Here is a 27949-nt window from a genome sequence, read left to right on the forward strand (position 1 = left end):
TACTACTTTTTTTCGCTGTTTGCTTTTCATCCATCTTACGCTTGTATTCATTGTGTATCTCCTTATGATTCTTGAAGAGGTGGGAGATCGAATTGCTCGTATTAAAGGAAGACGTCTTGGTTCCTCCTCGCATAACCAACTTTTTGCAGTCATTGAAATTGCCAGTTTTTTATCCGTCAGAGACACTTTAAAAGAATCCCAAACCATGTCAGTCACCGAGCGAGCTCGCTTGTTAGCCCGGCTACAGCACCGGCAACAACACACTCTTGTTGTTATGCTCCGCTGGCGGCGGTTTGATGACGTCATCAAGCGTCGCCAGTAAACCTCTCATGCTGCAGTCGTGCTGCAACTCCTCTGTTGTGTGTGGGAGAGGGGAGGGCTGCTGACTGAGAGACGCAACTGCTCTGTACTCCTCCCTACGTCCATGTGTCGCCCCGTACAGCGGCGTTTAAAAAGTCATAAATTTTAATTTTTGAAACTCATGCCGATAATTTCCGATTTTACATTTTAAAGCATTTATCGGCCGAATGGCAGCTACAAGACAAGACGTCATACACTGCAGCCTCAAGTTACAAACATCTCTTTTTGCGGACTTTTCCATTCATGAACCATTAGATGGAGCCAAATCTGCCTCCGTGTGCGTACCATGTCTCTGTGTACAAACGCTTCTTTTCATGTTAAACTGGCAGCCATTTTGTGCCAGAGGGCGCAGCCATTGGGGGGGAGGGGTGGAGTCTTTCATTTGACTTCTCATTGCTTCAGCATGTGTGCCTTTCCTGAGTTTTTTCATCTTTTGACCAATTTTGTATATTTTTCTAACTCCATAAGAGTCCCAAAATGACCAACGTGGAAAGAATGTGGTCGTCGCTGTGGAGTTAAAAAAAAAAAGACAGACTTTTTGCGAGGCGATCAAGCAAGTAATATGTAATTATTGACAAAACAGGCTTCAAACCACAGCATGTTTTGTAATTGTGAGGAGACAGAAGTTTTCTGGAAAAAGATGCCACAGAGGAGGAGAAGGCACTAGCGGAACACAAGCCATCCTTCTCTCTTGTGTCTGCTCCAGTCAGCTTCACATTTGCAGACATTAAGATAAAGTAGATTTTATTTTTTTTAATCTTTATTATTGTAACAGTATGGTTGTTAAAGTTAAGGATTTTTGTCCTTTCAGATCATTTGTGAGGGCACCAATAAGACTTCTGTTTATGTTGGCTGAGCAGCTGCATACAAGATGGTTCAGCTTGTCGCTGTTGTTTTGGCTAGTTGATGAAGAGATAGTTGATCCATCACCCCCTTGTTTTGTTTTTTTTGATGTACAGTATTTTATAGCACTTTATATTGTGCCAAAGTTTACAAACCTTTACTAAAACGTGGACTTTTGTCAAGGGCGGAACCCATTAGTCATGTTTACATGTTTCTGATGGAGAACTTTTCTTTACTGTACGAACTATTCTATTTACGAACCTAGCCAATTAGGTTTGTAAAGTTATGTTCACCCTATTAGGTTTGATCGAATAACTTTGTTCTGTCCTACAGGTGTGTACACACTGTTCTCCAGTCAGGGAGTATGTGCGTCTGTTTGACGTGACGGAACGAACTTCACTGCACCGTCATGGCACGGGTCGCAGGTGCTCCCATTGTGGCAACGAGCTCAGGGACACCATCGTGCACTTTGGAGAGCGAGGAACTCTGGAAAGTCCCCTCAACTGGAAAGCAGCTGCAGAGGCAGCCAAGATGGCAGACGTTATCCTTTGCTTAGGGTCCAGTTTGAAGGTGATACTACCGTGCTTATACGAAGTTGTGTTCTTGTATATCACAGTCTGCTGCCTCGGAAAGGATGCAAAATGTTATCTACTAAAATGCATTCTATTTTATAGTTGAATAAGTGTCACCCAAAGTAGCTGTAGAAACACACATATGACTAACCCACACTAACCCGTGATTCCTTTGCTTATTTCAAACTATTGCAGATTTTTTTTAAATATTAAAAATGTGCTGATCTAAAAATAATCACGATATTAAAAAAATATTGTCAAATTTGCTTATTCAAACAACAGGAGAAAAAAAATCATGTTTTATGTTTTTTTTTTTTTACAAACAATTGGAGATAAAGAAAATGCATGTTGAATTTGCTTATTTAAACAGCAGTAGATAAAAAAAATCATGTTATATGTGTTTTTACAAACAATTGAAGATTAAAAAAAATGTATGTTAAATTTGCTTATTTAAAAACAACTGGAGGTAAAAAATAGATATAAAATTAGCTTTTTCAAAAACAATTAGAGGTAAAAAAAAAAATCATGTTAATTGTGCTTATTTAAACAACAGGACATATAAAAAAATCATGTTTAATGTGTTTTTACAAACAATGGAGATACAAAAAAATGCATTTTACATTTGTTTATTTAAAAACAATTGGATATAAAAAAAAAAATATATATTACATTTGCTTACTCAAAATCCATTAGAGAAAAAAAAATGTATGTTAAAATTGCTCATTTAAAACAAAAAAAATATATGTTGGATTTTTTTTTTAAACAATTGGAGATAAAACATGTTTGTTGTGCTTATTTGGGTCATTGTCACCGACGTCCCCACTGGGTGTGAGTTTTCCTTGCCCTTATGTGGGCCTACCGAGGATGTCGTAATGGTTTGTGCAGCCCTTTGAGACACTAGTGATTTAGGGCTATATAAGTAAACATTGATTGATTGATTGATTATTTTACAGCAATTGGCGATAAAAGAGTATGTCCGATTTGCTTATTTAAAAATAATTACACATTTTTTAAAATCTTGTCACATTTGCTTACTTAAACAAAAAAATATTTTTTTTTAAATCATGTTAAATGTGTTTGTACAAGCAATTGGAGATTAAAGAAAATGCATGTTAAATTTGCTTATTTAAAAACAATTGGAGGTAACAAAAAAAAAAATATATATATATATATATATATATATATATATATATGTTAAATTTGCTTATTCAAAAACTATTAAAGATAAAAAAAAAGTATGTTAAAATTGCTTTTTTAAACCCCCAAAATTTTATGTTGTATTTTCTTTCTTTTTTTTAAAGCAATGGAAGATAGAAAATGTTTGTTGTGCTTATTTAAAAAAAATTGTAGATAAGAAAAGTATGTTTAAATTTTCTGATTTAAAACCATTGGAGATAAAAAGTCATTTATGTTGACTTTGCTGATTTTATTAAAACAATTGATGATTACAGAGTGTATGTTAAATGTGTTTATTTAGAAAAATTGAGGCCTATGACACAACTGACTTCAATTTTTTTGTGTACAGGTGTTGAAAAAGTACGCTTGTTTGTGGTGCATGGACAGACCAGCAGACAAAAGACCAAAATTGTACATCATTAACCTCCAGGTACTTGATTTGTCATTTGATATAGTAGTCCTGTATTGAAGTGATGATTCTTCTATAGCAGGGGTGTCCAAAGTGCAATCCGGGGGTCATATGCGGCCCGCAGCTGTGGTTATGTTGGCCCGACGCATATTGTGTTTCTAGAATAAATAAATAAAATCAAACAAAAACAATACATAATGAGAAAAAAACAGGTGTGTTTATACTTATAATAATCACATGCTTTGTCATCTTTAACACACATCCAGAGCCGTCATTAAGGGGGGAAATGTGATAACAATTCTAAGGGCCCACAGCCCCCGGAGGCCCACACACAGACCCCTGTAACGTCTATGACAAAATGATTATGCATACACTAAACTAATATATATATATATATATATTCATACGAATGAGTCCGAATTAAAACAAAGCCACAAGTCATAAAAAGTTCAAGTTGTCATAATTTCAAAAGCCCTCCTGGTCCCTTCTTAAGAAATGGTTATATCCATACCAATGTTCTCTCTGAGGTGCGCGCCTGCAATAATGTGCACTGCACCCGTGGCATGCGAAAGCCAACCTAAACTCGAAACAAAATAAACACCTAACTATTGCTTGGATTCACAATGATGTCATGTCTGGCTCATTGAATATGTGTGGTGGTCAAGTCAGTGTCTATCTTCTATGGGTGGCGCCATTGAACTTTTTTGGAAGAGAAATATGCTTGCCTTGTTTACGGCTGTACGAACCCTTTTAAATTGCAAAAAAGATAAACGCTTCTTCACAGTATTTATAAATGGTTGATTTATACAGGCTACTAAGGTTACCTTGCTAGCCTGTATAAATCAACCATTCATAAATACACATCAGTAGGCTAAATACACCTCTTCAACATGCTTCTTCAGAGTTCCTCGAGAGGTAATCAAGGATGGCGTAAGAGTGCAAGATTTTATGAAAGACGACGACAAAAGTAGCACACACTCCAGTACAATGAGCAGAGCCGGAGAATGCACAAGTTTGCAGTGATCACTCCGCTTAAAGGATTGTTTGATATACTTTTGACGTTTATTGTTTCTCATTTAAAGGGGGACTGCACCTTTTTGGAAATTTGGCCTATGGTTCTAGTGGGTGAATATTGTCTGTGTTGGGCCTGCAATGAGTTGCGACTTGTTCAGAGTGTAAGCTGCCTTCAATCAATCAATGTTTATTTATATAGCCCTAAATCACAAGTGTCTCAAAGGGCTGCACAAGCCACAACGACATCCTCGGTTCAGATCCCACATAAGGGCAAGGAAAAACTCAACCCAGTGAGATGACAATGAGAAATCTTGGAGAGGATCGCAGATGTGGGTGTGCCCCCCCCCCCCCCCCCCCCCCCACCCCCCTCTAGGGGAGACCGGTGCAATGGACTTTGACAGGTCAGCAGCGCAGAGATGTCCCCAACTGATGCACAGGCGAGCAGTCCGCCCCGGATCCCGACTATGGACAGCCAGCACTTCATCCATGGCCCCTGGACCTGTGCCACAAGGGAGAGGGGGGCAGAGCAGAAAAGAAAAGAAACGGCAGATCAACTGGTCTAAAAGGGGTCTATTTAAAGGCTAGAGTATACAAATGAGTTTTAAGATGGGACTTAAATGCTTCCACTGAGGTAGCATCTCTGACTGTTACCGGGAGGGCATTCCAGAATACTGGAGCCCGAATAGAAAACGCTCTATAGCCCGCAGACTTTTTTTGGGCTCTGGGAAACACTATTTGCCTTCCGCCCGAATGCAGCTGGGATAGGCTCTGGCACCCCTGCAACCCCAAAAGGGACAAGCGGTAGGGAATGAATGAATGGATGGATTTCCTTTTTACTGTGCGGAGGCTGGACTCTGGAGCTTATGTTAGCTGTCATCTGGCTGTGCTACAGTCTGGACAAGTCACCAGTTCATTAAAATTTGTAGAGCATGGGTGTGTCTGTGCATGTCTGTTTCATATACATCACTGTCAAACAGTGCTCTGGTATGCGCCCATCAGAGGCTCCATACTAAATAATTATAAATTACTTAATACATACCGTGTAACCTTTGTCAGATGCTCATAACGTCACAGTGTTAAAATAATCGCCTAAGTAATTTTTTGTCATGATTTCTTTTTCTGCCAAAACAATCTGACGCTGGCCACTTATGGTAAAATGACCTACATCCTCAATTGATCAGATCATGTGATGTTACCCCCTTAAGGATGGCTGTGTATGGCCTTTATCAAGTGTGTGAAGTTTGTTGTGTTTCCTAAAAAACTTGAAATGAGTCAGGCGATTATTGTAACAGGATCTTCTTCCTTTGAATAAAGATGTTGATTAGAGGTTTAACCACTATACAGCTGAGCAAGTCTTTAACAGCCAAATGGCCAATCGCTTGTCCACAGCTGCCAGACCCTGATTCCTATTAGGAGGGTGGTATATGGGACAGGATGTTATGTGGTCTGCTCCTCTGCACCGCACTCACATGCTGCAGATGAAGCCATACCCCATTTGCACATGTTGAGCGGAAGAGGCCGACGCCAGTACAAATGGGATTAAGCCTGGACCAAGCAGGCCTGGGAACTCATATTCCCAGTGGTGATGTATTGGCTTTAGGGATGTAATCTTGGAGTCTGGAATAGTTTCCCACTGCAGTTTGACTGGTGAAAGTCATTTAGCAATTCCAATGCAGCAGAGACAAATGGGTGTCTCGATATAAGCTGCCGGTGTCCTCTAAAAGGAGGAGACAGAAGCCGATCATGAAGAAGGTGCCCACTCTCCAGTACTCGGCGGGCTAGAGACAGTGTGGCTCTCTTGCGACGAAGCTCAGATGGTTGAATACCTGCTAATATGGGAAAAATTGTCCGTTGGTGTGGGACTAACGCTGGGCGATATGGCCTTTTATTAATATCTCAATATTTTAAGGCCATGTCACGATACACGATTTATATCTCGATATTTTGCCTTAGCCTTGAATTAACACTTGATGCATATAGTCACACCAGTATGATGATTGTGTCTACAGTAAAACATTCTTGTTCATACTGCATTAATATATGCTCATTTTAAACTTTCATGCAGAGAGGGAAATCACAACTAAGTCAATTTACCAAAACTGTATTTATCAAACAGTTATTAAGCAGTGGCACAGACATTCATGTCATTTCCAAAGCAGAAAGTGCAATATTGTCAGAGACATTTTAAAACAAGCTATAAGAGCACTTTCGTGCATGATTGTCACTAAGATGTCATATCAAAACAACACTAAATTAAAGTGTACTTTTCGTACAGAATGCCACTACAATAGTTAACAACAAATAAAGTGCACTTTTGTGCATGATGTCACACAAGATATTTCAATAAGTGTCAAATATAAATGAGCTGCATAATAGGTTCCTGCGGACGTTATCTCCTTCTGTTCTGACTTTTTTTATACGGTCTAGATGTGGAAATAGTTGCTTCGGCATTTTGTTGGTGTGGCACCGGCAGGAGATGTTGACATGCAGAGTTTCAAGTACTCCTCATCTCTAGCCGGTGACTTTTCAAATGATGCTACATTAGCAGTGCTGCTACTTTTTGCAGCATAAATGTTGAATATATTCCCGCTTGAAGCCAAACCACAGCCGGACGATGGATCCCGTGCTGTTTTTCTTGGAAATTAATTATTCCTCCATTTGTAACCAGATTTGCACCTTCTCTCTCACTCGTATTACCACCCGCATCTCACCGTTAGCATCAAAGCTAATGTTACCATGTCGCTACCGGTTTGCTCCACGGGAGCGTGTGACGTTGCACACGTGACGTGTGTAAGAAGGTGTGCTTGTTTAAGTGGAAACGCATGCACTGTAATACCAGCAGCTAAAAGCGTGAGAATGTATACTCGATAATTTTCTATATCGCACAGAGACAAACCCGCGATATATTGAGTATATCGATATATCGCCCAGCCCTATGTGAGACGCAGCCGTCCAGTCACTAAACGCAAAGCATCGTTAATCGGCTTATCTATGAGAATAGTGTGAGCACTATGACACCAAGCAGGTGTGCAGTAATCAACGGCAAATTTGACCAAAGCAAGGGTGGCTGCACAAAGTGTAACACCGCCAGCACCCCAGCTCGATCCAGCCAGTCGTTTGTTTTTTGTGCAGTGACTCCAGGTGTTGGCGAAACGTGGTTACCCTGTCCAACTTAATGCCGAGATATATTGGTTTGGCAGAAAAGAGTAAAGGACGTCCTTTAACAGTGATGTGAAGCTCACGTTGTGCCCCCCTGTTGTAAAGGTGGAAGGCTGCCGTCACCGTTGTGGTTACACTGAGCTTCAAGTTCCATTACTGGAGATAAGTGGATAAGGTCACCATGTCCTGGCTAAGAGACTCTTCTAACTCCTGCCAGTTTTTTGCACGATGCATAATTGTCAAGTCATCTACATATGCAAACTTTTTGGCAGTCGTTACTGGCAGATCATATGTGTAGATGTTAAATAAGGGGAGCAAGGACTGTTCGCAACCTGCTGTTTGTGATGGACCATTTGCCTGTCTGGCAGTAGGCGCAAAAGCTTGCAGGTAAGGCCACGGTAACATGGAGATCAACAAACACAGCACCTGCTTTATTCTTGGCCGAGAAGCTGTCCCCAATTTCTTGAGTCTGGAGAGTAACTTGATCCACGGTTGATCTTCTGAGCCGGAATCCAGCTGGCTCTTGAGGGAGCAGTGGATCGATAATAGGTTGGACACGAGCATAAATCAGTCTCTGCAGGATTTTGAAAGGGATACACACTGCACAAAGTCAGTGTTCAAAAACAAGAAAAAAAATACAAAAATGAGGGGTATTTTACTTGAAATAAGCCAAATTATCTGCCAATAGAACAAGAAAATTTGGCTTGTCCAGACTTTCCAAAACAAGTAAAATTAGCTAACCTCAATGAACTCAAAAATACCTTAAAATAAGTATATTCTCACTAATAACAAGTGTAATTTTCTTGGTAGAAAAAAAAAGAGATCTTTTTGCTCAATATATAGGCGCCAGCGCCCCCCGTGACCCCAAAAAGGGAATAAGCGGTAGAAAATGGATGGATGGATGGATGTTAAAAAATATTCTATCTAATGATATGCGCTCTGCATCACAATTTTTTTTCATGCTTGAAGTAAGAAATTATTACTTTAAAAACTCAGTTTTATACTTGAGTGTTGATGACACAGCTTTGCAACAGTTGATATTCTGGTTTCAAGCATGTTTTAATCAATATAGGTCATAAAACCACAGCAACAAGCTGTAATATCTTACTGAGATAATTAAGGACCAAAACCCTTAAAACAAGTAAAACACTCTTAACATAAAATCTGCTTAGTGAGAAGAATTGTCATATCAGGCAGAAAATAAGCAAATATCACCCTTATTTGAGATATTTAATTTTACTTAGATTTCAGTTTTTGCAGTGCACAAAAGAGAGATGGGTCTATAACTCTTTGGATCCTCTGGTGGCTTCATCGGCTTTGAGATGGCGACCACTAATGCTCTTCTCCAGATTTTTGGAAGCTTGAGTGTGCGCCTGCAGGAAGTTTAAAAACTTGTTTAGCTGTGGGTAGATTGAACAGGGTGACGATCTATCCATCTATCCATTTTCTACCGCTTGTCCCTTTTGGGTCCCAAGGAGTGCTGGAGCCTATCTCTGCTGCTCATGGGCGGAAGGCGGCGTACACCCTGGACATGTCGCCACCTCATCGCAGGGCCAACACAGATAGACAGACAACATTCACACTCACATTCACACACGAGGGCCAATTTAGTGTTGCCAATCAACCTATCCCCAGGTGCATGTCTTTGGAGGTGGGGGGAAGCCGGAGTACCCGGAGGGAACCCACGCAGTCACGGGAGAACATGCAAACTACACACAGAAAGATCCCGAGCCCGGGATTGAACTCAGGACTACTCAGGAACTTCGTATTGTGAGGCACATACACTAACCCCTGTTTCACCGTGCTGCCCCTGGGTGACGATAATTGATAATTACGAGCATCTGACGAAGGTCAGTTTTATCATGATGTGTTCAATGTGGTCATATAAAATGCGTTATTAGTGGGAAATTTGAATTGCCTGAATACAAAAAACCTTAACGACAACTAATAATACATAATGTACACAACAATCCTCTGACTTGTTATGTGGTTAATCGTAAAATGGGAAACAAATTGGATGTATTACACCGTCAAAACGCGAAAGAACAAAAACATTTAAGGTGGGAATGAACGGGGTGGAGAGGCCCGCACCGATACTCTCTCAGGGGGCCCAGAATTCAGAGCAACAGCCTTGCAAAAAACTGACAAAGTTTGTCGCCTAGTATTCAGTGTCTATTTTCGCATATTTTGAGGTTTTTATTATTGTTTTTTCTTGGTGGAAAAAATGTGGACACCCCTGTGCTATAGCATCAGTAATAATAATAATTGATAATTGTGCTTGTTGTTAAGTGGACACCAAAAGATGATCTGGCCGTGCTGAAGGTTCATGCTAAGTGTGATGATGTAATGGATCTCCTAATGAAAGAACTTCATATTCACATCCCAGTTTATGTCAGGTACGTGCATAATCAAATCATACAAATATGAAATATGAGGGCGTAAGATATTGTAAAAAGTCCAGTGCATCAAATGATTTGTCAGTGGACTCATTCTACACCGAAGAAAACACAACATGAAATACTACATTTTTCAAGTATTAAGTATCTTATTACTCCTTAGCATGACATACCTTAAAGGTAAAGAAGTGTTTTGTTGTGTTTTTAGGTTTTTAAATGTAAAGTTTTATAATCATTACCAAATTAAAACTTTTTTATTCATCTTACTTCCTAACATTGCATTCCTTGTTTTTACACTTGTATGACTGTGAGGAATGATCAACTTTATTTTTTACATTTTTATTTCATGACAGTTGAGAATGATGCAAAATTACTGTATATACAGTATATGATAAAAATAATTTTTTACATTTCTGTTTCACAACAGTTTAGATTGATCGAAGTGTTTAATATTTGATATTTGCTTTTTATAATAACTTTTTTCCAATGTTAGAATTAATGGGGATTTGCGCTCATTTTGAAATGTTGCCTATAATTCACAATCTTAACAGGAGACAAGAACTCATGTTTTTTGTTTATTGCATTCTAACGCTGCTTACAATGGAGTCCACGAGAGCTCCAAGGTTCAAAGTTTTTTCGTCACATGCAGAATACACCACAGTGAAATGCTTTTTTTCCATGCTCTTCAGATATTGCGTACAGTGGGATACAAACACTAGTTGCAGAATCTAATCCACTAAATACAAAAAATACAAACATTTTTATAGCTCTGGTGTACATTAATTACAAGACAATAAGTTGCACAATAAGTCACTGTAGTTATGGTAGAAGTATCAGTACAAGTAGAAGTACAGTAGTCAAATACAGTACCAGTGCAATATCAAATACTAAAAGGTCCTCTGTTCCGCCAATAAAGCCCTCTAAATAACCATCCAAAAAGCAGCAACAATATGAAAATATAAATGAAATATCAATAAAAAGACAATCTAAACAAAATGTGTTAAACGCTCGCCTCAGCTCAGTACTTGTTGTTCTTCTTGCCTAAATGCTGCACTAAGGTGCAGGACAGGGAGACAATCGGGAGCACCGAAACAAGCTTGCGAGTTAGCTTGCTTACTTGTTGCCGCCACCAACGCTGACTACTGTCCACTTTGCTGCTAATTATATTTGGATGATTACAATCCAATCACTGTTATTTCCAAACCAGTTGTTTTTTCTAGAGTATTTACTAGTAGCTAGCCAGAAGGTATAGTTTTGATGAGACATATTGTACACACTGGTAACAAGACAGGGAATTTATTACCTAAGGGGGCGTGGCTACAGGATAGATTTGCCAAATGGGAATCGTTTTCTGCGTTCTTTGCATACATGTTATAAAATTTTACATTTCATTTTAATTCATGATACTGTTAGGAAATTATCCACTAAAACAAAAAAAATATATGGTACATTACATGGGGCATGTAAGTGTCAAGACAGTGAAAAGAGGTTGGTAGATGAACATTAATATCAAGGTAAAATATAGTGTAGAAAAACATCCAGGAAATGTAGTCTTGATTTTCAAAATGTTCTTTCAGGGTTTATGTGGCAGCACTTTGTGTTGATAGACATTTTCCTCTTTTTCTTAATTTTTTTCTTTTTTTCTCAGTGTGCTCACGTCCCTGCAGGTCAAATAATATTCAATCCCAGTAATTTCGACCTCTATCATTCTAAATGGCAGGGTTGTCTTCTGAGTCAATTGCTTTTTGCATTTATACTAATTCCAATGTTTTATTTTAGGCCCTAGGTCTCTGAATTTAATTACTTACAGCTTTATCCAAAAATGGACATCTTTTTTGTTCTCAAAATTCTACAGACAATACCCCACAATGACAATGTGAAAAGTTACTTTTTGTAATTAGCAAATTTATGAAAAATTAAAAACTAAAGAAACATATGTACCAGTAAGTAGTCACAGCATTTGCTCAATTCTTTGTTAGTTAGCAATTACAGCATCAAGTCTTTTTGAATAAATGCCACAAGCTTGTCAAAGCTGGTGGCACCAAATATAGACTTAGACTTAGACAAACTTTAATGATCCACAAGGGAAATTGTTCAACACAGTAGCTCAGTTACAATGATGGAAAGTGTAAGGATGGAAAGGACAATGCAGGTATAAATAGACTAAATATAGCAATGTAAAATATAACATATCTGCGAATATATACAATGTATACTTAATATGTGTACAGTATATTATATATACAGATATAATATGTCTATAACATATATACAATATATACCAATTACTACAGTATATGTGGCAGCCCCATCATAAAAAAGAGAGTAAATCCAGCAGAAAAAAGAATATAGACATTAAAAACAAAGAGAAGTAGCTGACATAGAAGGTGTCAGGTAATAGACGGATATTATCTATTGCTGTATGGGGAGTGATTATACAGCTGGATGTAGTGCGGAATGAAGGAGTTCTTGAATCGCACAGTGCGGGAAGGAAGCTGAAGGAGCCTGTTGGAGTATGAACTCCGCTGTCCCTTAATTGTCTGGTGGAGTGGGTGAGCAGGATTGTCCATGATGGCCAGCAGTTTGTCCAGTGTCCTCCTGTCCCTCACTGACACAAACGCCTCCAACTGCGAGCCAATAGTTTGGCCGGCTTTCCTAATCAGTTTATCAATCCAGTTTGAGTCCCTTTTGCTGGTGCTGCTCCCCCAACAAACCACTGCGAAGTGCAGGGCGCTGGCCACAACAGACTCATAAAAGATCTCCAACAGCTTGCTGCACACATTAAAGAACCTAAGCTTCCTCAGGAAAAAGAGTCTGCTCATTCCCTTCTTGTAAACAGCATTGCAGTTGTCCTTCCAGTCCAGTCTGCTGTTCAAATGAACTCCCAGGTACTTATACTGCCCATCACTGCCACCTCCCGGCCCTGGATCTTGATGAGCTCCACTGGGGTCATACACTTCCTGAAGCACCTTGGTCTTTTCCACGTTAAGGACCAGATGGTTCGCCTGAGACCACTCCACAAAGTCAGTGATCAGTGTCCTGTGCTCCAATTCCTTTCCCTCACTGACACACCCGACCACAGCACAGTCGTCAGTTCCAGGTGGCAGAACCTGGAACTGTACTGGAAGTCTGAGGTGTACAAGGTGAACAGGAAAGGAGACAGGACAGTCCCCTGTGGAGCACCTACACTACTGACCACAGTATCTGACAGGGAGCTCCCCAGTCGCACAAACTGGGGCCTGTCAGACAAGTAATCAGTAATCCAGGAGACAATGAATGAACTGACACCCATTTCGAGCAACTTGTCACTCATCAGATTTGGCTGAATGGTGTTAAAAGCACTGGAAAAATCTAAGAACATGATCCTCACAGTGCCCTTCCCACCATCCAGGTGAGAGTGAGCACGATGCAGCAGGTAGATAACAGCATCATCCACTCCTACATGGGGCTGATATGCAAACTGTAGAGGATCCAGGGAAGGAGCCACCAGGGGTCTCAGCTGATCCAGTAGAAGTCTTTCGAGGACCTTCATGACCTGGGACGTCAGGCCAACAGGTCTGAAGTCGTTCAAGCCCGATGGGATGGGCTTCTTGGTCACCGGCACTATGCAGGATGTTTTCCATAGCACTGGTATCCGTTCTAGCTTCAGACTTAGGTTGAAGATGAAAAGGAGGATCACAGTCAGCTGAGCAGCACAAGTCTTCAGTACCCAGGGCTTGACTCGGTCAGGGCCTGCTGACTTGGCTGGATTGACTCTCTCCAGTTATCGTCTTACATGTCCAGGTGTCAGACACACTGGGCTGGCCTTCTCAGTGGGGGAGGGGGGAACAGCAGTGGCAGGTATCAGAGAAGGAGTTTGTGTAGAGATGTTCAGGGGAGGTGTGAGGACAGGAGTAGTGGGGGGTGGGCCAGTAAGGGGTGCATTGCTAAATCTATTGAAGAACAAATTCAGCTCGTTGGCTCTGTCTACACCCCCATCCAGCAGTTTGGCTTTGTTGTTAAAGCCTGTGATGGCTTTCATGCCTTTCCACACATCACGAGTGTTGTTCTGCTGGAGTTTAGCCTCTAGCTTCCTCCTGTAGGCATCTTTCCCTTCTTGCAGCTGGACTTTAAGCTGCCACTGTATCCTCCTCAACTCGTCCCGGTCACCATATCTGAAGGCTAGCTTCTTTTTATTCAGCAGCACCTTTAGCTGGCCGGTGATCCAGGGCTTGTTGTTTGGGTAACAATGGACAGTTTTTGTAGGGATGATGGAGTCCTCACAGAAATGTATGTAATCTGTGATGCTGTGAATATCTGTCACGTGGGATATGCCTGGTTAGCATTTTACACAAGTCAATAAAACCAAAAAGCTCACCTTTGTGCAGTCACGCACAGCATACAATGTTTGGTGGACAAATTGAGACAAAGACGGAGTGGCGTAAAATGCGTTTTTCTGTGGCAGCATCGAAGAAAGTTGTACATGATTATATTCTCAAACTGCCCTGCGATGAGGTGGCGACTGGTCCAGGGTGTACCCCGCCTTCCGCCTGATTGTAGCTGAGATAGGCACCAGCGATCCCAAAGGGAAAAAGTGGTACAAAATGGATAGGATGGATGGATGTAAACAAACTATGCTGAGTTCAAGGACCGCCAAAATTAGTAGGAAAAAACGTCGCTCGCTAAATATTAAACAGCAGGATTTCTATCAACTATCCAATCCAATCCACTTTATTTATATAGCACATTTAAACAACAATAACGTTTCCAAAGTGCTGCACAGCCATGTTAAAAACAATATTATGCTCCACCAATGACTGAATAAAACAAAAAATAAATAACAATACAACCAATAAAAACAATATAAAAACAAATATGATTAAAAACTATTTTAAAGGGTAAAATCAATTAAAACAGTAAAATAAAAATCAAAGTGTATAAAAAACACAGAGGAGAACAGAGGACAGAGGACCACACAACTCACGTAGTGTTAAAAGCCAAAGAATAAAAGTGAGTCTTAAGACGAGACTTAAAACACTCCACTGTGGAAGCAGCTTGAACATGGAGCGGCAGACTGTTCCAGAGCTTAGGGCCGACCACAGAGAAGGCCCTGTCTCCCCTGGTCTTAAGTCTGGTCTTGGGCACCACGAGCTGGAGCTGGCTCTCCGACCTCAGAGCGCGCGCAGGAATGTAAATTTGGATGAGGTCCAAGATATATTGAGGTGCCAGTCCATGTAAAGATTTAAAAACAAACAGCAATGTTTCAAAATCAATTCTAAAATGAACAGGGAGCCAGTGCAAACTCTGAAGAATTGGGGTTATATGCTGGCGTTTCCTGGCCCCTGTTAAAAGTCGTGCTGCCGTGTTCTGGACCAACTGCAACCGGGAGAGAGCTTTTTGGCTAATGCCAGCATAAAGTGCATTGCACTAGTCCAGGCGACTTGAAATAAAAGCATGCACGACTTGTTCAAAAAGGTTAAAAGATAAAAACGGTTTAACCTTTACTAAAAGACGAAGGTGATAAAAACATGATTTTAAAACGCCATTGACTTGTTTTTCTAGTTTAAAATCGCTGTCTATAGTGACGCCAAGGCTGGTGACTTTGGGACGCACATAATTTTGCAATGGTCCCAAGTCAGTGAGGGCCGGACCAAAAACTAAAACTTCCGTTTTTCCCTCATTCATTATTAAAAAATTCTGGCCTTGATGTCGCATAGACAGTTAAGAAGGGGTGTCAGGGGGCCGTGGCTTTTTGAAATCGGCATATAAATTTGGCAGTCATCTGCATAAAAGTGATAAAACACTCCATGTTTCTTAAAAATATCTCCAAGAGGAAGGAGATAAAGAGCGAACAGGATGGGGCCTAAAATAGATCCTTGGGGGACACCACAGTAAAGCGGGGCAGATGAGGAGGTGGCGTCCCCCAGCTTGTCAGAGAAGGACCTCTCAGACAGGTAAGATCTGAACCACTCTAACGCAGTCCCCCTGACACCCACACAGTCTCTCAGGTGGTCTATAAGAATTGTGTGGTCAACTGTGTCAAAGGCAGCTGTAAGATCTAAAAGCACTAAAATGGCAGAGCTGCCAGAATCAGACATTAAACGCAAGTCATTAAAAACCTTTAAAAGTGCAGATTCAGTACTGTGCAACACTTTGTATCCAGACTGAAATGGATCTAAAGTGCTATTTTCATCTAAAAAAGGCTGCAGTTGTGCCAGAACACATTTCTCCAAAATCTTTGACACAAAAGGTAATTTGGAAATGGGCCGATAATTTGACAAACTTGTCAGATCAAGACCTGTTTTTTTAATCAAAGGCTCAACAACAGCTCTTTTACAAAAGGAGGGGACACAGCCAGAAATCAAGCTGCTGTTGATAATGTTCCTAACAGACAAATCAATAGTGTCCCAGTTTTCTTTAAAAAAACGATGGGGGACTGGGTCTGTGGAACATGATGAGGGTTTTCGCTTGCCGACTATTCCTCTAAGTTCAGGCATGGACACAGGTTCAAAGTGACAGAACACAGTCGAGCACTGAGTGGCCACATTAAAACTTAATGGAAAACGAGAAAGATTTGCCCGAATAGAAGCAACCTTATCATTAAAAAAGGAGAGAAATTTTTCACAAGTTTCACTTGTCATCTCCAGTGAAGTGGCTGGATTCGGTTTAAGAACATTACTGATAGTATTAAAAAGAACACGTGGCTTACTGATGCTATTTAAAATTAAGTCTGACAAATATTTTTTTTTCTCAGCTTTAACAACACTTTGATAATTTCAAAAGTTTTCTTTTAAAATTTGATAGGAGACTTCCAAGTGATCCCCTTTCCACTTGCGCTCCGTCACCACTCACGCCGAGCTGTGCGTGTGGTTTCATTGAACCAAGGTTCCTGTTTTGGTTTGGGACGTATAGCTCTGAGGGGCGCTATACTATCAATTAGGAAGGTTTTTGTCATATTTGTCCCCCTACAGAATCCATATTAAAACAAAAAATATATTTTTTCTCCCATCTTTTTCCATTTTCACACATTTTTGAAAAAGCTCCAGGGACAGACGAGGAGCGATCCCCGAGCTCGACAAAGTGGCACTGATAGCATGTTTGTGTGTTCAGGGTGGACGACCCCATCTTCAGCTTGACCACGCCCCTCAACCCCGACGAGCAGGACAGTCACACGCGTGCGCTCATCGCTCGTCATGACGTCATCGATGACATCATCGACCCCTTCGGTGACCTGCAGCAGCCGTCAGAAAGCCAGCAGGTTTGTGGCGGCTGGTTTGGACGAGGCTACGGCAAAGGAAGGAAAAAGAAAAAAACGGCGTGAAGTTAAAACATGAAGAGGAATTATCCTTCAAGCTGAGGTGCTCGTGTCTTCTTGTTTACCATGTGAAGAAATATTAGAATTCCTGATTTTCTAACTTTTCATAAAGAAAACAAAACATTTTGTTTGAGTGATCACAAAGTTTTTGGACACTCATCATGAATATCATATTAGGTATTATAATATATTTCATATCCAAAGAAGTTAACACTCTTTATGATTGTTTGTTGTGACAACATCTAAACACGTTTACAAACACTCTCCATGAATATTCATTTTCATATATATATTTAACAACTTTGTAAACATGTTCACTATGTAGACGCTTCATGTTTAATAACATTCTACACAAGTTTACATTCTTCATGACAATTCATTCTCATAACATTTGATATCTCCTACACAAATTTATGTACACATAATTAAAATGATACTCGTTTTCATGGCATTCTAAACACGTTTATGTACACTCGTGTCATTTTCACAATATTTACTGTATTTTTGGGATTATAAGTCGTTCCGGGGTATACGTCGCACCGGCCGAAAATGCATAATAAAGAAGGAAAAAAACATATTTACGTCGCACTGGAGTATAAGTCGCATTTTTGGGGGAAATTTATTTGATAAAACCCAACACCAAGAATAGACATTTGAAAGGCAATTTAAAATAGATAAAGAATAGTGAACAACAGGCTGAATAAGTGTACGTTACATGAGGCGTAAATAACCAACTGAGAAGGTGCCTGGTATGTTAACGTAAGAGTCATTCAAATAACTGTAACATATAGAACATGCTATTCGTTTACCAAACAATCTGTCACTCCTAATCGATAAATCCGATGAAATCTTCTTCCTCGATGTCGCTTCTAAACAACTCTGCCAACTCCAAAGGTATGCGCCGCTTCCTCTTGTCGTTTTCTGCTGCATATTTCACTACGTCCAGCTTGTAATCTGCAGTACATGATTTCCTTTTCGGTGCCATTCTTGTTCAGCCCTTCTCAGTTTTTATAAGTTACCGCCAACAATGAAATGATTCATTTTAATAGTTACGGCAGTAGCATATAGCATATAGTAGTTAGCATTCCATGACCCACAATGCGCTTCTGCCATGACCCTTCCCCGCCGAATTCTTATTGGTTGACGTGTACGTGACGATTGCTGATGTGTGTGTGACGATTGCTGACATTTTCTTTGTTCCTTCCGCGAATTAGATAAATAATATTATTTGATATTTTACAGTAATGTGTTTATAATTTCACACATAAGTCGCTCAGGAGTATATGTCGCAACCCCGGCCAAACTATGAAAAAAACTGCAACTTATAGTCTGAAAAATACGGTAGTATCTTCTACACAATCATGACTATCCTATTCATTTTCAGAACACATGCATTAATGACGTATACGCAATTTTGTGAGTGTATGATATTAATTTTCATAACTTTAAATCATGACAACATCACGTTGACATACACGCACAATATCCTTTTTCATAACATTCAATCGTAACATCTACACAAGTTTATCAACTGTTATAACAAGCTCAGTTATTTATGCCTACCGCATACACCACTAATATTTGGTTGAATATGAGTACTGTTTTTCTGAAAATCATTGTGATTAATTTATGAAAATGAATAGGATCACGTCATACAATGTCACAATGGTTAAAATGATGCATTAATATTCCATATAAAGTACAAAACCCAAAACCAGTGAAGTTGGCACGTTGTGTAATTCGTAAATAACAACAGAATGCAATGATTTGCAAATCTTTTTCAACTTATATTCAAATGAATGGACTGCAAAGACAAGATATTTAACGTTCGAAATGAGAAACGTAATTTGCTTTTGCAAATAATCATTAACTTAGAATTTCATGGCAGCAACACATTGCAAAAAAGTTGGCACAGAGGCATTTTATACCACTGTGTTACATGGCCTTTCCTTTTAACAACACTCCTGTAAAACGTTTAGAAACTGAGGAGACCAATTTTTGAAGCTTTTGAGGTGGAATTCTTTCCCATTCTTGCTTGATGTACAGCTTAAGTTGTTCAACAGTTCGGGGTTTCTGTTGTGGTGTTTTAGGCTTTATAATGCGCAAATTTTTTTAATGGTACCAGTCTAGTACGAGCATTCTTTTACTATGATGCCACGCTGTTGTAACACGTGGCTTGGCATTGGCCTGCTGAAATAAGCAGGGGCGTCCGTGATAACGTTGCTTGGATGGCAACATATGTTGCTCCTAAATCTGTATGTGTATGTGCATTAATGGTGCTTTCACAGATGTGTAAGTTACCCATGCCTTGGGCACTAATACACCCCCATACCATCTCAGATGATGGCTTTTGAAATGTTTGCCTATAACAATCCGGATGGTTCTTTTACTCTTTGTTCTGAAGGACACAAAGTCCACAGTTTCCAAACACAATTTGAAATGTGGACTCGTCAGACCACAGTACACTTTTCAACTTTGCATCAGTCCATCTTAGATGAGCTCAGGCCCAGCGAAGCCGGCGACGTTTCTGTGTGTTGTTGATAAATGACTTTGGCTTTGCATACGAGAGTTTTAACTTGCACTTACAGATGTATCGACAAACTGTAGTTACTGACAGTGGTTTTCTGAAGTGTTCCTGAGCCCATGTGGTGATATCCTTTATACACCAATGTCGCTTTTTAATACAGTTCCGCCTGAGGGATCGAATGTCTGTAATATCATCGCTTTTGTGCAGTGATTTCTCCAGATTCTCTGAACCTTTTGATGATATTACAGACCGTAGATGGTGAAATCCCTAATTCCTTGCAATAGCTTGTTGAGAAATGTTGTTCTTAAACTGTTCTACAATTTGCTCACGCGTTTGTTGACAAAGTGGTGACCCTCGCCCCATCCTTGTTTGTGAAGGACTGAGCATTTCATGGAAGCTGCTTTTATACCCAATCATGGCACCCACCTGTTCACAATTAGCCTGTTCACCTGTGGGATTTTCCAAATAAGTGTTTAATGAGCGTTCCTCAACTTTCTTGAGTCGTTTTTGCCACTTTTGCCAGCTTTTTTGAAACATGTTGCAGGCATCAAATTCCAAATGAGAGAATATTTGCAAAAAAATACCGTTTTCCAGTTCAATCATTAAATATCTTGTCTTTGCAGTCTATTCAATTGAATATAAGTTGAAAAGGATTTGCAAATCATTGTATTCTGTTTTACTTATGATTTACACAAAATGCTAACTTCAGAGGTTTTGGGGTTTGTATGATATTTATAAACTGCACCATCATTTTAAATATCACTTTTTTCCTCACTCAATGTCCAAGCAATGAATGCTTTTACTTTCCTTTTTAGTTACGTTTACAAGTGTTTCAGTCAGTGCCAGGGGGCTTTGGCATAATCGTGTTCTACTGTAATTGGCAGCTTCATCTTCTTTTGGATGTTTTTTTGTTATATTTGTTGTGGTAGAAGTTCTACTTTGATCATATAGTACGACAGTACATTATATAGTAATCCAGTACATATTACTTCCTGTACTCCTATGGATGCCAACTTATTTTACTCTTTCACTGAGGTGTTTACTGTACTGTTTATTTGTAATAAACACGTGTTTATTCCTATTAAACACGTGTTTATTCATACTGAAACGTTTACATTTGATTTCTAATGACAACTGTTTTTTGCTTTCAGAATGTTTACCGATGTCCAAATGTCAAATATTGTTCCTCAGGAATGTGACAGCATTGTGCACGTGTCAAAGGTCATAAGGGGCCAAAGTAAGCTTATGGAGCTGCTATTATTTTTTTGTATTTGTTTACAGTATTATTTGTAAACATATTTGCTAAAATCATTCTGATTCACAATAAAGAAATGATAAAAATACTTTATTGTATGCACAAAGTTGATATTGTTTGTCATCAACAGTACCTCCAATTATGACAGTATACATCTTCATATACATCGTTTATCCATACAAATGGTAAGATGTCCTCTGTGGTGGACATGAGGACTCTCTACTATACTACTTTTTTATACGCAGAAATGTGTTCAGCCAAAGTTATAATTGATAGTATGATGACATGTGCTGTGAAATGCAGAAAAAACAAGAAACATTTTCAATCTTGTACAGTTGTATGATGTTAAAAGTGGAATATACTGTCAGTGGCAGAAAAGTTGAGCGATAAACTTCTGTATATTGTAAATATTTTTTTTAATTTTCATGTCAAATACAGTAAAAAGCAAGTCCATTGCATTGCATACAAAAGACACCATTACATACATTTGCGGTCAAAAGTTTACCTACACTTGTAAAGAACATAATGTCATGGCAGGCTTGAGTTTCCAATAATTTCTACAACTCTTATTGTTTTTTTGTGATAGAGTGATTGGAGCACATACTTCTTGGTCACAAAAAAACATTCATGAAGTTTGGTTCTCTTATTAATTTATTATGGGTCTACTGAAAATGTGACCAAATCTGCTGGGTCAAAAGTATACATACAGCAATGTTAATATTTGCTTTCATGTCCCTTGGCAAGTTTCACTGCAATAAGGCGCTTTTGGTAGCCATCCACAAGCTTCTGGTTGAATTGTTGACCACTCCTCTTGACAAAATTGGTGCAATTCAGCTAAATGTGTTGGTTTTCTGACATGGACTTGGTTCTTCAGCGTTGTCCACACGTTTAAGTCAGGACTTTGGAAAGACCATTCTAAAACCTTAACTCTAGCTTGATTTAGCCATTCCTTTACCACTTTTGATGTGTGTTTAGGGTCATTGTCCTTACAGCTCAGTTTTTGTTTCATCTGACCGCTGAACTTTCCTCCAGAAGGTCTTATCTCTGTCAATGTGATGTCAGATGAAACAAAAATTTAGCTCTTTGGCCACAAACCCAACAATATGTTTGGAGTAGAAAAGCTGAGGTCATTAATCCCAGGAACACCATGCCCCCCGTCAAGCATGGTAGTGGTAGTATTATGCTCTGGGCCTGTTTTGCTGCCAATGGAAATGCTGTAAATGGGACAATAAAAAATTAGGATTACCTCCAAATTCTTCAGGACAACCTCAAATCATCAGCCCGGATGTTGGGTATTGGGCGCAGTTGGGTGTTCCAACAGGACAATGACCCCAAACACACGTCAAAAGTGGTAAAAGGTTTTAGTATGGCCTTCCCAAAGTCCTGACTTAAACGTGTGGACAATGCTATAGAAACAAGTACATGTCAGAAAACCAACAAATTTAGCTGAACTGCACCAATTTTGTCAAGAGGGGTGGTTAAAAATTCAACCAGAAGCTTGTGGATGGCTACCAAAAGCGCCTTATTGCAGTGAAACTTAGCCAAGGGACATGTAACCAATTATTAACATTGCTGTATGTATACTTTTGACACAGCAGATTTGGTCACATTTCAGATTTGGGTTTGGCCTTGCATAGTAGAGCTTTAACTTGCACTTCCAGATGTAGCAACCAACTGTAGTTACTGACAGTGATTTTACGAAGTGGTCCTGAGCCCATGTGGTGATATCCTTTACACATTGATGTTGGTTTTTTATGCCTGAGGGATCAAAAGCCCGTAGTATCATCGCTTACGTGCAGTGATTTCTCCAGATTCTCAGAACTTTTTGATGATTTTACGGAACGTAGATGGTAAAATCCCTAAATTTCTTGCAATAGCTCATTGAGAAATGTTCTAAAACCGTTAAGACAATTTGCTTACAAAGTGGTGACCCTCACCCCATCCTTGTTAGTGAATGACTTAGCATTGCATGTAAGCTGCTTTTATACCCAATCATGGCACCCAACTGTTCCCAATTAGCCTGCACACCTGTTGGATGTTCCATATAATATGTTTGATGAGCATTCCTAAACTTTGTCAGTATCTATTGCCACATTTCCCAACTTCTTTGTCACATGTTGCTGGCATCAAATTCTAAAGTTAATGATTATTTGCAAAAAAATATTTTTTTTATCAGTTTTAACATGAAACATGTTGTCTTTGTAGCATATTCAACTGAATAAGAGTTGAAAATTATTTGCAAATCATTGTATTCCGTTTATATTTACATCTAACACAATTTCCCAACTCATGGAAACGGGGTTTGTACAAAAAGACAGTCAAATAAAGGTCAGTTAAAATATACACTACTTAAGAATATGTGTACATACTGCATAGGGCCCTGACATCTAAAAAGTACAACTATGTTCATTGTTATGGTCATGAATGCATCATGGGGCCACTGGATGCAGAAACTAGGTGAGGCTGGGCCGCAAGAAAAGATTTCTTAAAAAAAATCCAACATGCACTTTTTAATGGATTCACCTTCTTTGAATGGCTTTTCTGCCCTAGCAACCTACTTGCCAACTCTCACGATCTTTCCGGGAAACACCCAAATATCAGTGCCTCCCAACAATCTCCCGGGGCAATCATTCTCCCGGTTTTCACCCGGACAACAATATTAGGGGCGTGTCATGATGGCACTGCCTTTAGCGTCCTCTGCGGACCCACGGAAGTGACTGCAAGATCAACAGCCATACAGGTCACACTGAGGGTGGCCGTATAAACAACTGTATCACTGTTACAAATATGCGCCACACTGTGAACCCACACCAAACAAGATTGACAAACAAATTTTGGGAGAAAATCCGCACCGTAACACAACATAAACATCCATCCATCCATTTCCTACCGCTTATTCCCTTTTGGGGTCGCGGGGGGGGGGGGGGGCGCTGGCGCCTATCTCAGCTACAATCGGGTGGACAAGTCGCCACCTCATCGCAGGGCCAACACAAATAGACAGACAACATTCACACTCACATTCACACACTATGGCCAATTTAGTGTTGCCAATCAACCTATCCCCAGGTGCATCTCTTTACGGTATTTGCATGTTCTCCCCTTGAATGTGTGGGTTCCCTCCGGGTACTCCGGCTTCCTCCCACTTCCAAAGACAAGTTTGCATGTTCTCCCCGTGAATGCGTGGGTTCCCTCCGGGTACTCCGGCTTCCTCCCACTTCCAAAGACAACATAAACACAACAGAACAAATACCCAGAATCCAATGCAGCCCTAACTTTTCCGGGATACAATAGGGGGCGGGGGTGTATATTGTTTTGCAGTCACTTACTGTGTCTACAGAAGCCAAATACAACATGTGACTGGGATGGCATGCTGTTTGTACAGGTTGTAGAGGACGCTAAAGACAGTGTCTCCACGATGTCCCCTTAATTTTGTTGATAGGGGGAAATCCGGGAGAATGATTACCTCTGGAGGGGCACTGAACATTGGGAGTCTCCCGGAAAAATTGAGAGTGTTCAAGTATGACGCTGTAAAGCGCCATTCATATAAAACTTGCGGGCCGCACCACCATTAAATTTTCATATTAGCGTGTGGGCCGCAAAATAACGCCTCGCGGGACCCCTGCTGTAAAGGAATGAGTAGCCACCATTAACCAGTCATTTTAAACATTTTAAAATGACTGGTTAATAGTGGCTATTATGAAGTGCAATGTCAGCACTTTTTTTTTCTTGCAAATTCAAATGCATTTGTTTTAAAAAAATAAATTCAGCGTTTTAAATGCATACACGATCTGTGTAAATATAGTCTGTGGTTAAAAGGACTTGAAAGGACTTGAAACTCAAAATGCAGGACTTGGGACTTGACTCGGGACTTGCCTGTCTTGACTTGAGACTTGAGACTTGCCAAACAATGACTTGGTCCCACCTCTGGTACATGTGTATGATATCATAATGACATTTATTATTATTTTTTTATTTACTAGTATTTTTTTAATCATAATGACATTTGCCATTGCAGTGTGGCAAGTATTGTCGTCACACTTAGCTCGCATTCCCATTGGCTGCTTTTAATCACGTGAGAGATCAGGCTGGGAGGCGTTTGCCGGTGTGATGACGCACAGCCCTCGTACGACGGTGCAGGGACACGGTGTGAGGAGTCTCCCGGCAAACCCTGACACGATTAACCGGATTAAAAATAGTTTTTTCCAAGGAGTTTTCCCAGCTCTCCTGTGCGTGAAATGATGAAAAACGGCCACCACGCTGCCGACGAGCAGCGGGGCGGAGGCGACTGCAAGCCGGCGAGGTCACACTGCAGCCCGGAGAAGAGGAAGCGACAGGTCCGGTTGTGGTGCGACGGCTGGTAAATATTCTATTTTTAAGTTTGCATTGTTTTTATTTATATGTTTACATGTAATTGTTAACTATTAAGACATTGCTGCCGTGTTATGACCCTTTACTATTTTATAAACACACCAACAACTCATAATTTGGCTAGCATTGCTAACGCTAACTAGCTGGCTATATTATTGTTTTTACCAACTATGAAGATCATTATGAGCAAAATCTTCACGTAATTGTGTCACTATTTATGAGTTTTGTCTTTAAATATGTCTTCCCTTTTACTGTTTCTAAAACCATGCTAAGAATGTGTCATTACGCAACACTGCTATTTACTATTACTAGGAATAACACAGTGTATTACCGTACAAAGTATATTATACTACAGTTACATTGTGTTACTGAATAGTAACAGTTTTACTGTGATTAACACTTACAGTGTATTACTGTACAAAGTATATTATATTACAGTTACATTGTATTACTGAATACTAGTAACAGTATTACTGTGATTAACACTTACAGTGTATTACTGTACAAAGTATATTATACTAGTTACATTGTATTACTGTATACTAGTAACAGTATTACTGTGATAAACACTTAGTGTATTACTGTACAATAGTTAAAGTATATTATGCTACAGTTACATTGTGTTACTTAATAGTAACAGTTTTACTGTGATTAACACTTACAGTGTATTACTTACTGTACAAAGTATATTATATTACAGTTACATTGTATAACTGAATACTAGTAACATACTGTGATTAACACTTACAGTGTATTACTGTACAAAATATATTATACTACAGTTACATTGTATTACTGAATAACAGTAACAGTATCACTGTGATTAACACTTACAGTGTATTACTGTACAACAGTTAAAGTATATTATGGTACGGTTACATTGTGTTACTGAATAGTAAAAGTTTTACTGTGATTAACACTTACAGTGTATTACTGTACAAAGTATATTATACTACAGTTACATTGTATTACTGAATACTAGTAACAGTATTACTGTGATTAACACAGTGTATTACTTTACAAAGTATATTATACTAGTTACATTGTATTACTGAATACTAGTAACAGTATTACTGTGATTAACACTTAAAGTGTATTACTGTACAAAGTATATTATACTAGTTACATTGTATTACTGAATACTAGTAACAGTATTACTGTGATTAACACTTACAGTGTATTACTGTACAAAGTATATTATACTACAGTTACATTGTATTACTAAATAATAGTAACAGTATCACTTTGATTAACACTTACAGTATATTGCTGTACAATAGTTAAAGTATATTATGCTACAGTTACATTGTGTTACTGAATAGTAACAGTTTTACTGTGATTAACACTTACAGTGTATTACTGTACAAATTATATTATACTACAGTTAGGGGTGGCATGGCGTAGTGGGTAGAGTGGCCGTGCCAGAAACCTGAGGGTGGCAGGTTCGCTTCCCACCTATTGACATCCAAAAATTCGCTGCCGTTCTGTCTTTGGGCAGGACACTTCACCCTTTGCCCCCGGTGCCTGATGAATGAATGATTGGTGGTGGTCGGAGGGGCCGTAGGCGCAAACTGGCAGCCACGCTTCCGTCAGTTTACCCCAGGGCAGCTGTGGCTACAGATGTAGCTTACCACCACCAGGTGTGAATGAATGATGGGTTCTCACTTCTCTGTGAGCGCTTTGAGTATCTAACAATAGAAAAGCGCAATATAAATCTAATCCATTATTATTGTTATTATTATTATTACAGTGACATTGTATTACTGAATAATAATAACAGTATCACTGTGATTAACACTTACAGTATATTGCTGTACAATAGTTAAAATATATTATGCTACAGGTACATTGTGTTACTGAATAGTAACAGTTTTACTGTGATTAACACTTACAGTGTATTACTGTACAAAGTATATTATATTACAGTTAGGGGTGGCATGGCGTAATGGGTAGAGTGGCCGTGCCAGAAACCTGAGGGTGGCAGGTTCGCTTCCCACCTATTGACATCCAAAAATTCGCTGCCGTTCTGTCTTTGGGCAGGACACTTCACCCTTTGCCCCCGGTGCCTGATGAATGAATGATTGGTGGTGGTCGGAGGGGCCGTAGGCGCAAACTGGCAGCCACGCTTCCGTCAGTTTACCCCTGGGCAGCTTTGGCTACAGATGTAGCTTACCACCACCAGGTGTGAATGAATGATGGGTTCCCACTTCTCTGTGAGCGCTTTGAGTATCTAACAATAGAAAAGCGCGATATAAATCTAATCCATTATTATTGTTATTATTATTATTACAGTTACATTGTATTACTGAATACTACTAACAGTATTACTGTGATTAACACTTACAGTGTATTACTGTACAAAGTATATTATACTAGTTACATTGTATTACTGAATAATAGTAACAGTATCTCTGTGATTAACACTTACAGTATATTGCTGTACAATAGTTAAAGTATATTATACTACAGTTACATTGTATTACTGAATACCAGTAACAGTATTACTGTGATTAACACTTTCAGTGTATTACCGCACAAAGTATATTATACTACAGTTTCATTGTATTACTGAATAA

The 27949-nt window shown here is 39.4% G+C and overlaps 2 protein-coding genes across 6 annotated transcripts in view; both read left to right on the plus strand.

The window, feature by feature from the left end:
• Nucleotides 1-21093, plus strand: part of sirt7 (sirtuin 7) — a 48801-nt gene extending 27708 nt beyond the window's left edge. Inside the window, exons 7-10 of the mRNA XM_061880594.1 lie at nt 1537-1773; nt 3301-3381; nt 9823-9929; nt 17019-21093. Coding sequence (XP_061736578.1) covers nt 1537-1773; nt 3301-3381; nt 9823-9929; nt 17019-17229 — 636 coding nt within the window. The 3' untranslated portion in view covers nt 17230-21093. The remainder of the gene's footprint in view (nt 1-1536; nt 1774-3300; nt 3382-9822; nt 9930-17018) is intronic.
• A 4001-nt stretch (nt 21094-25094) lies between these two features.
• The window catches only part of pcyt2 (phosphate cytidylyltransferase 2, ethanolamine), a 67714-nt gene continuing 64859 nt past the window's right edge, over nt 25095-27949 (plus strand). For all 5 annotated transcript variants that reach the window (XR_009803106.1, XR_009803107.1, XR_009803105.1 and 2 more), the window contains exon 1: nt 25095-25362. Coding sequence is in view for 2 of the 5 variants with exons in the window: in XM_061880596.1 (XP_061736580.1) it covers nt 25241-25362 (122 nt within the window). In the remaining 3 variants the exon portion in view is untranslated. The remainder of the gene's footprint in view (nt 25363-27949) is intronic.

The sequence above is a fragment of the Nerophis ophidion genome, linkage group LG20 (genome assembly GCF_033978795.1).
Source record: "Nerophis ophidion isolate RoL-2023_Sa linkage group LG20, RoL_Noph_v1.0, whole genome shotgun sequence".
In the NCBI taxonomy this organism is placed as follows: Eukaryota; Metazoa; Chordata; class Actinopteri; order Syngnathiformes; family Syngnathidae; genus Nerophis; species Nerophis ophidion.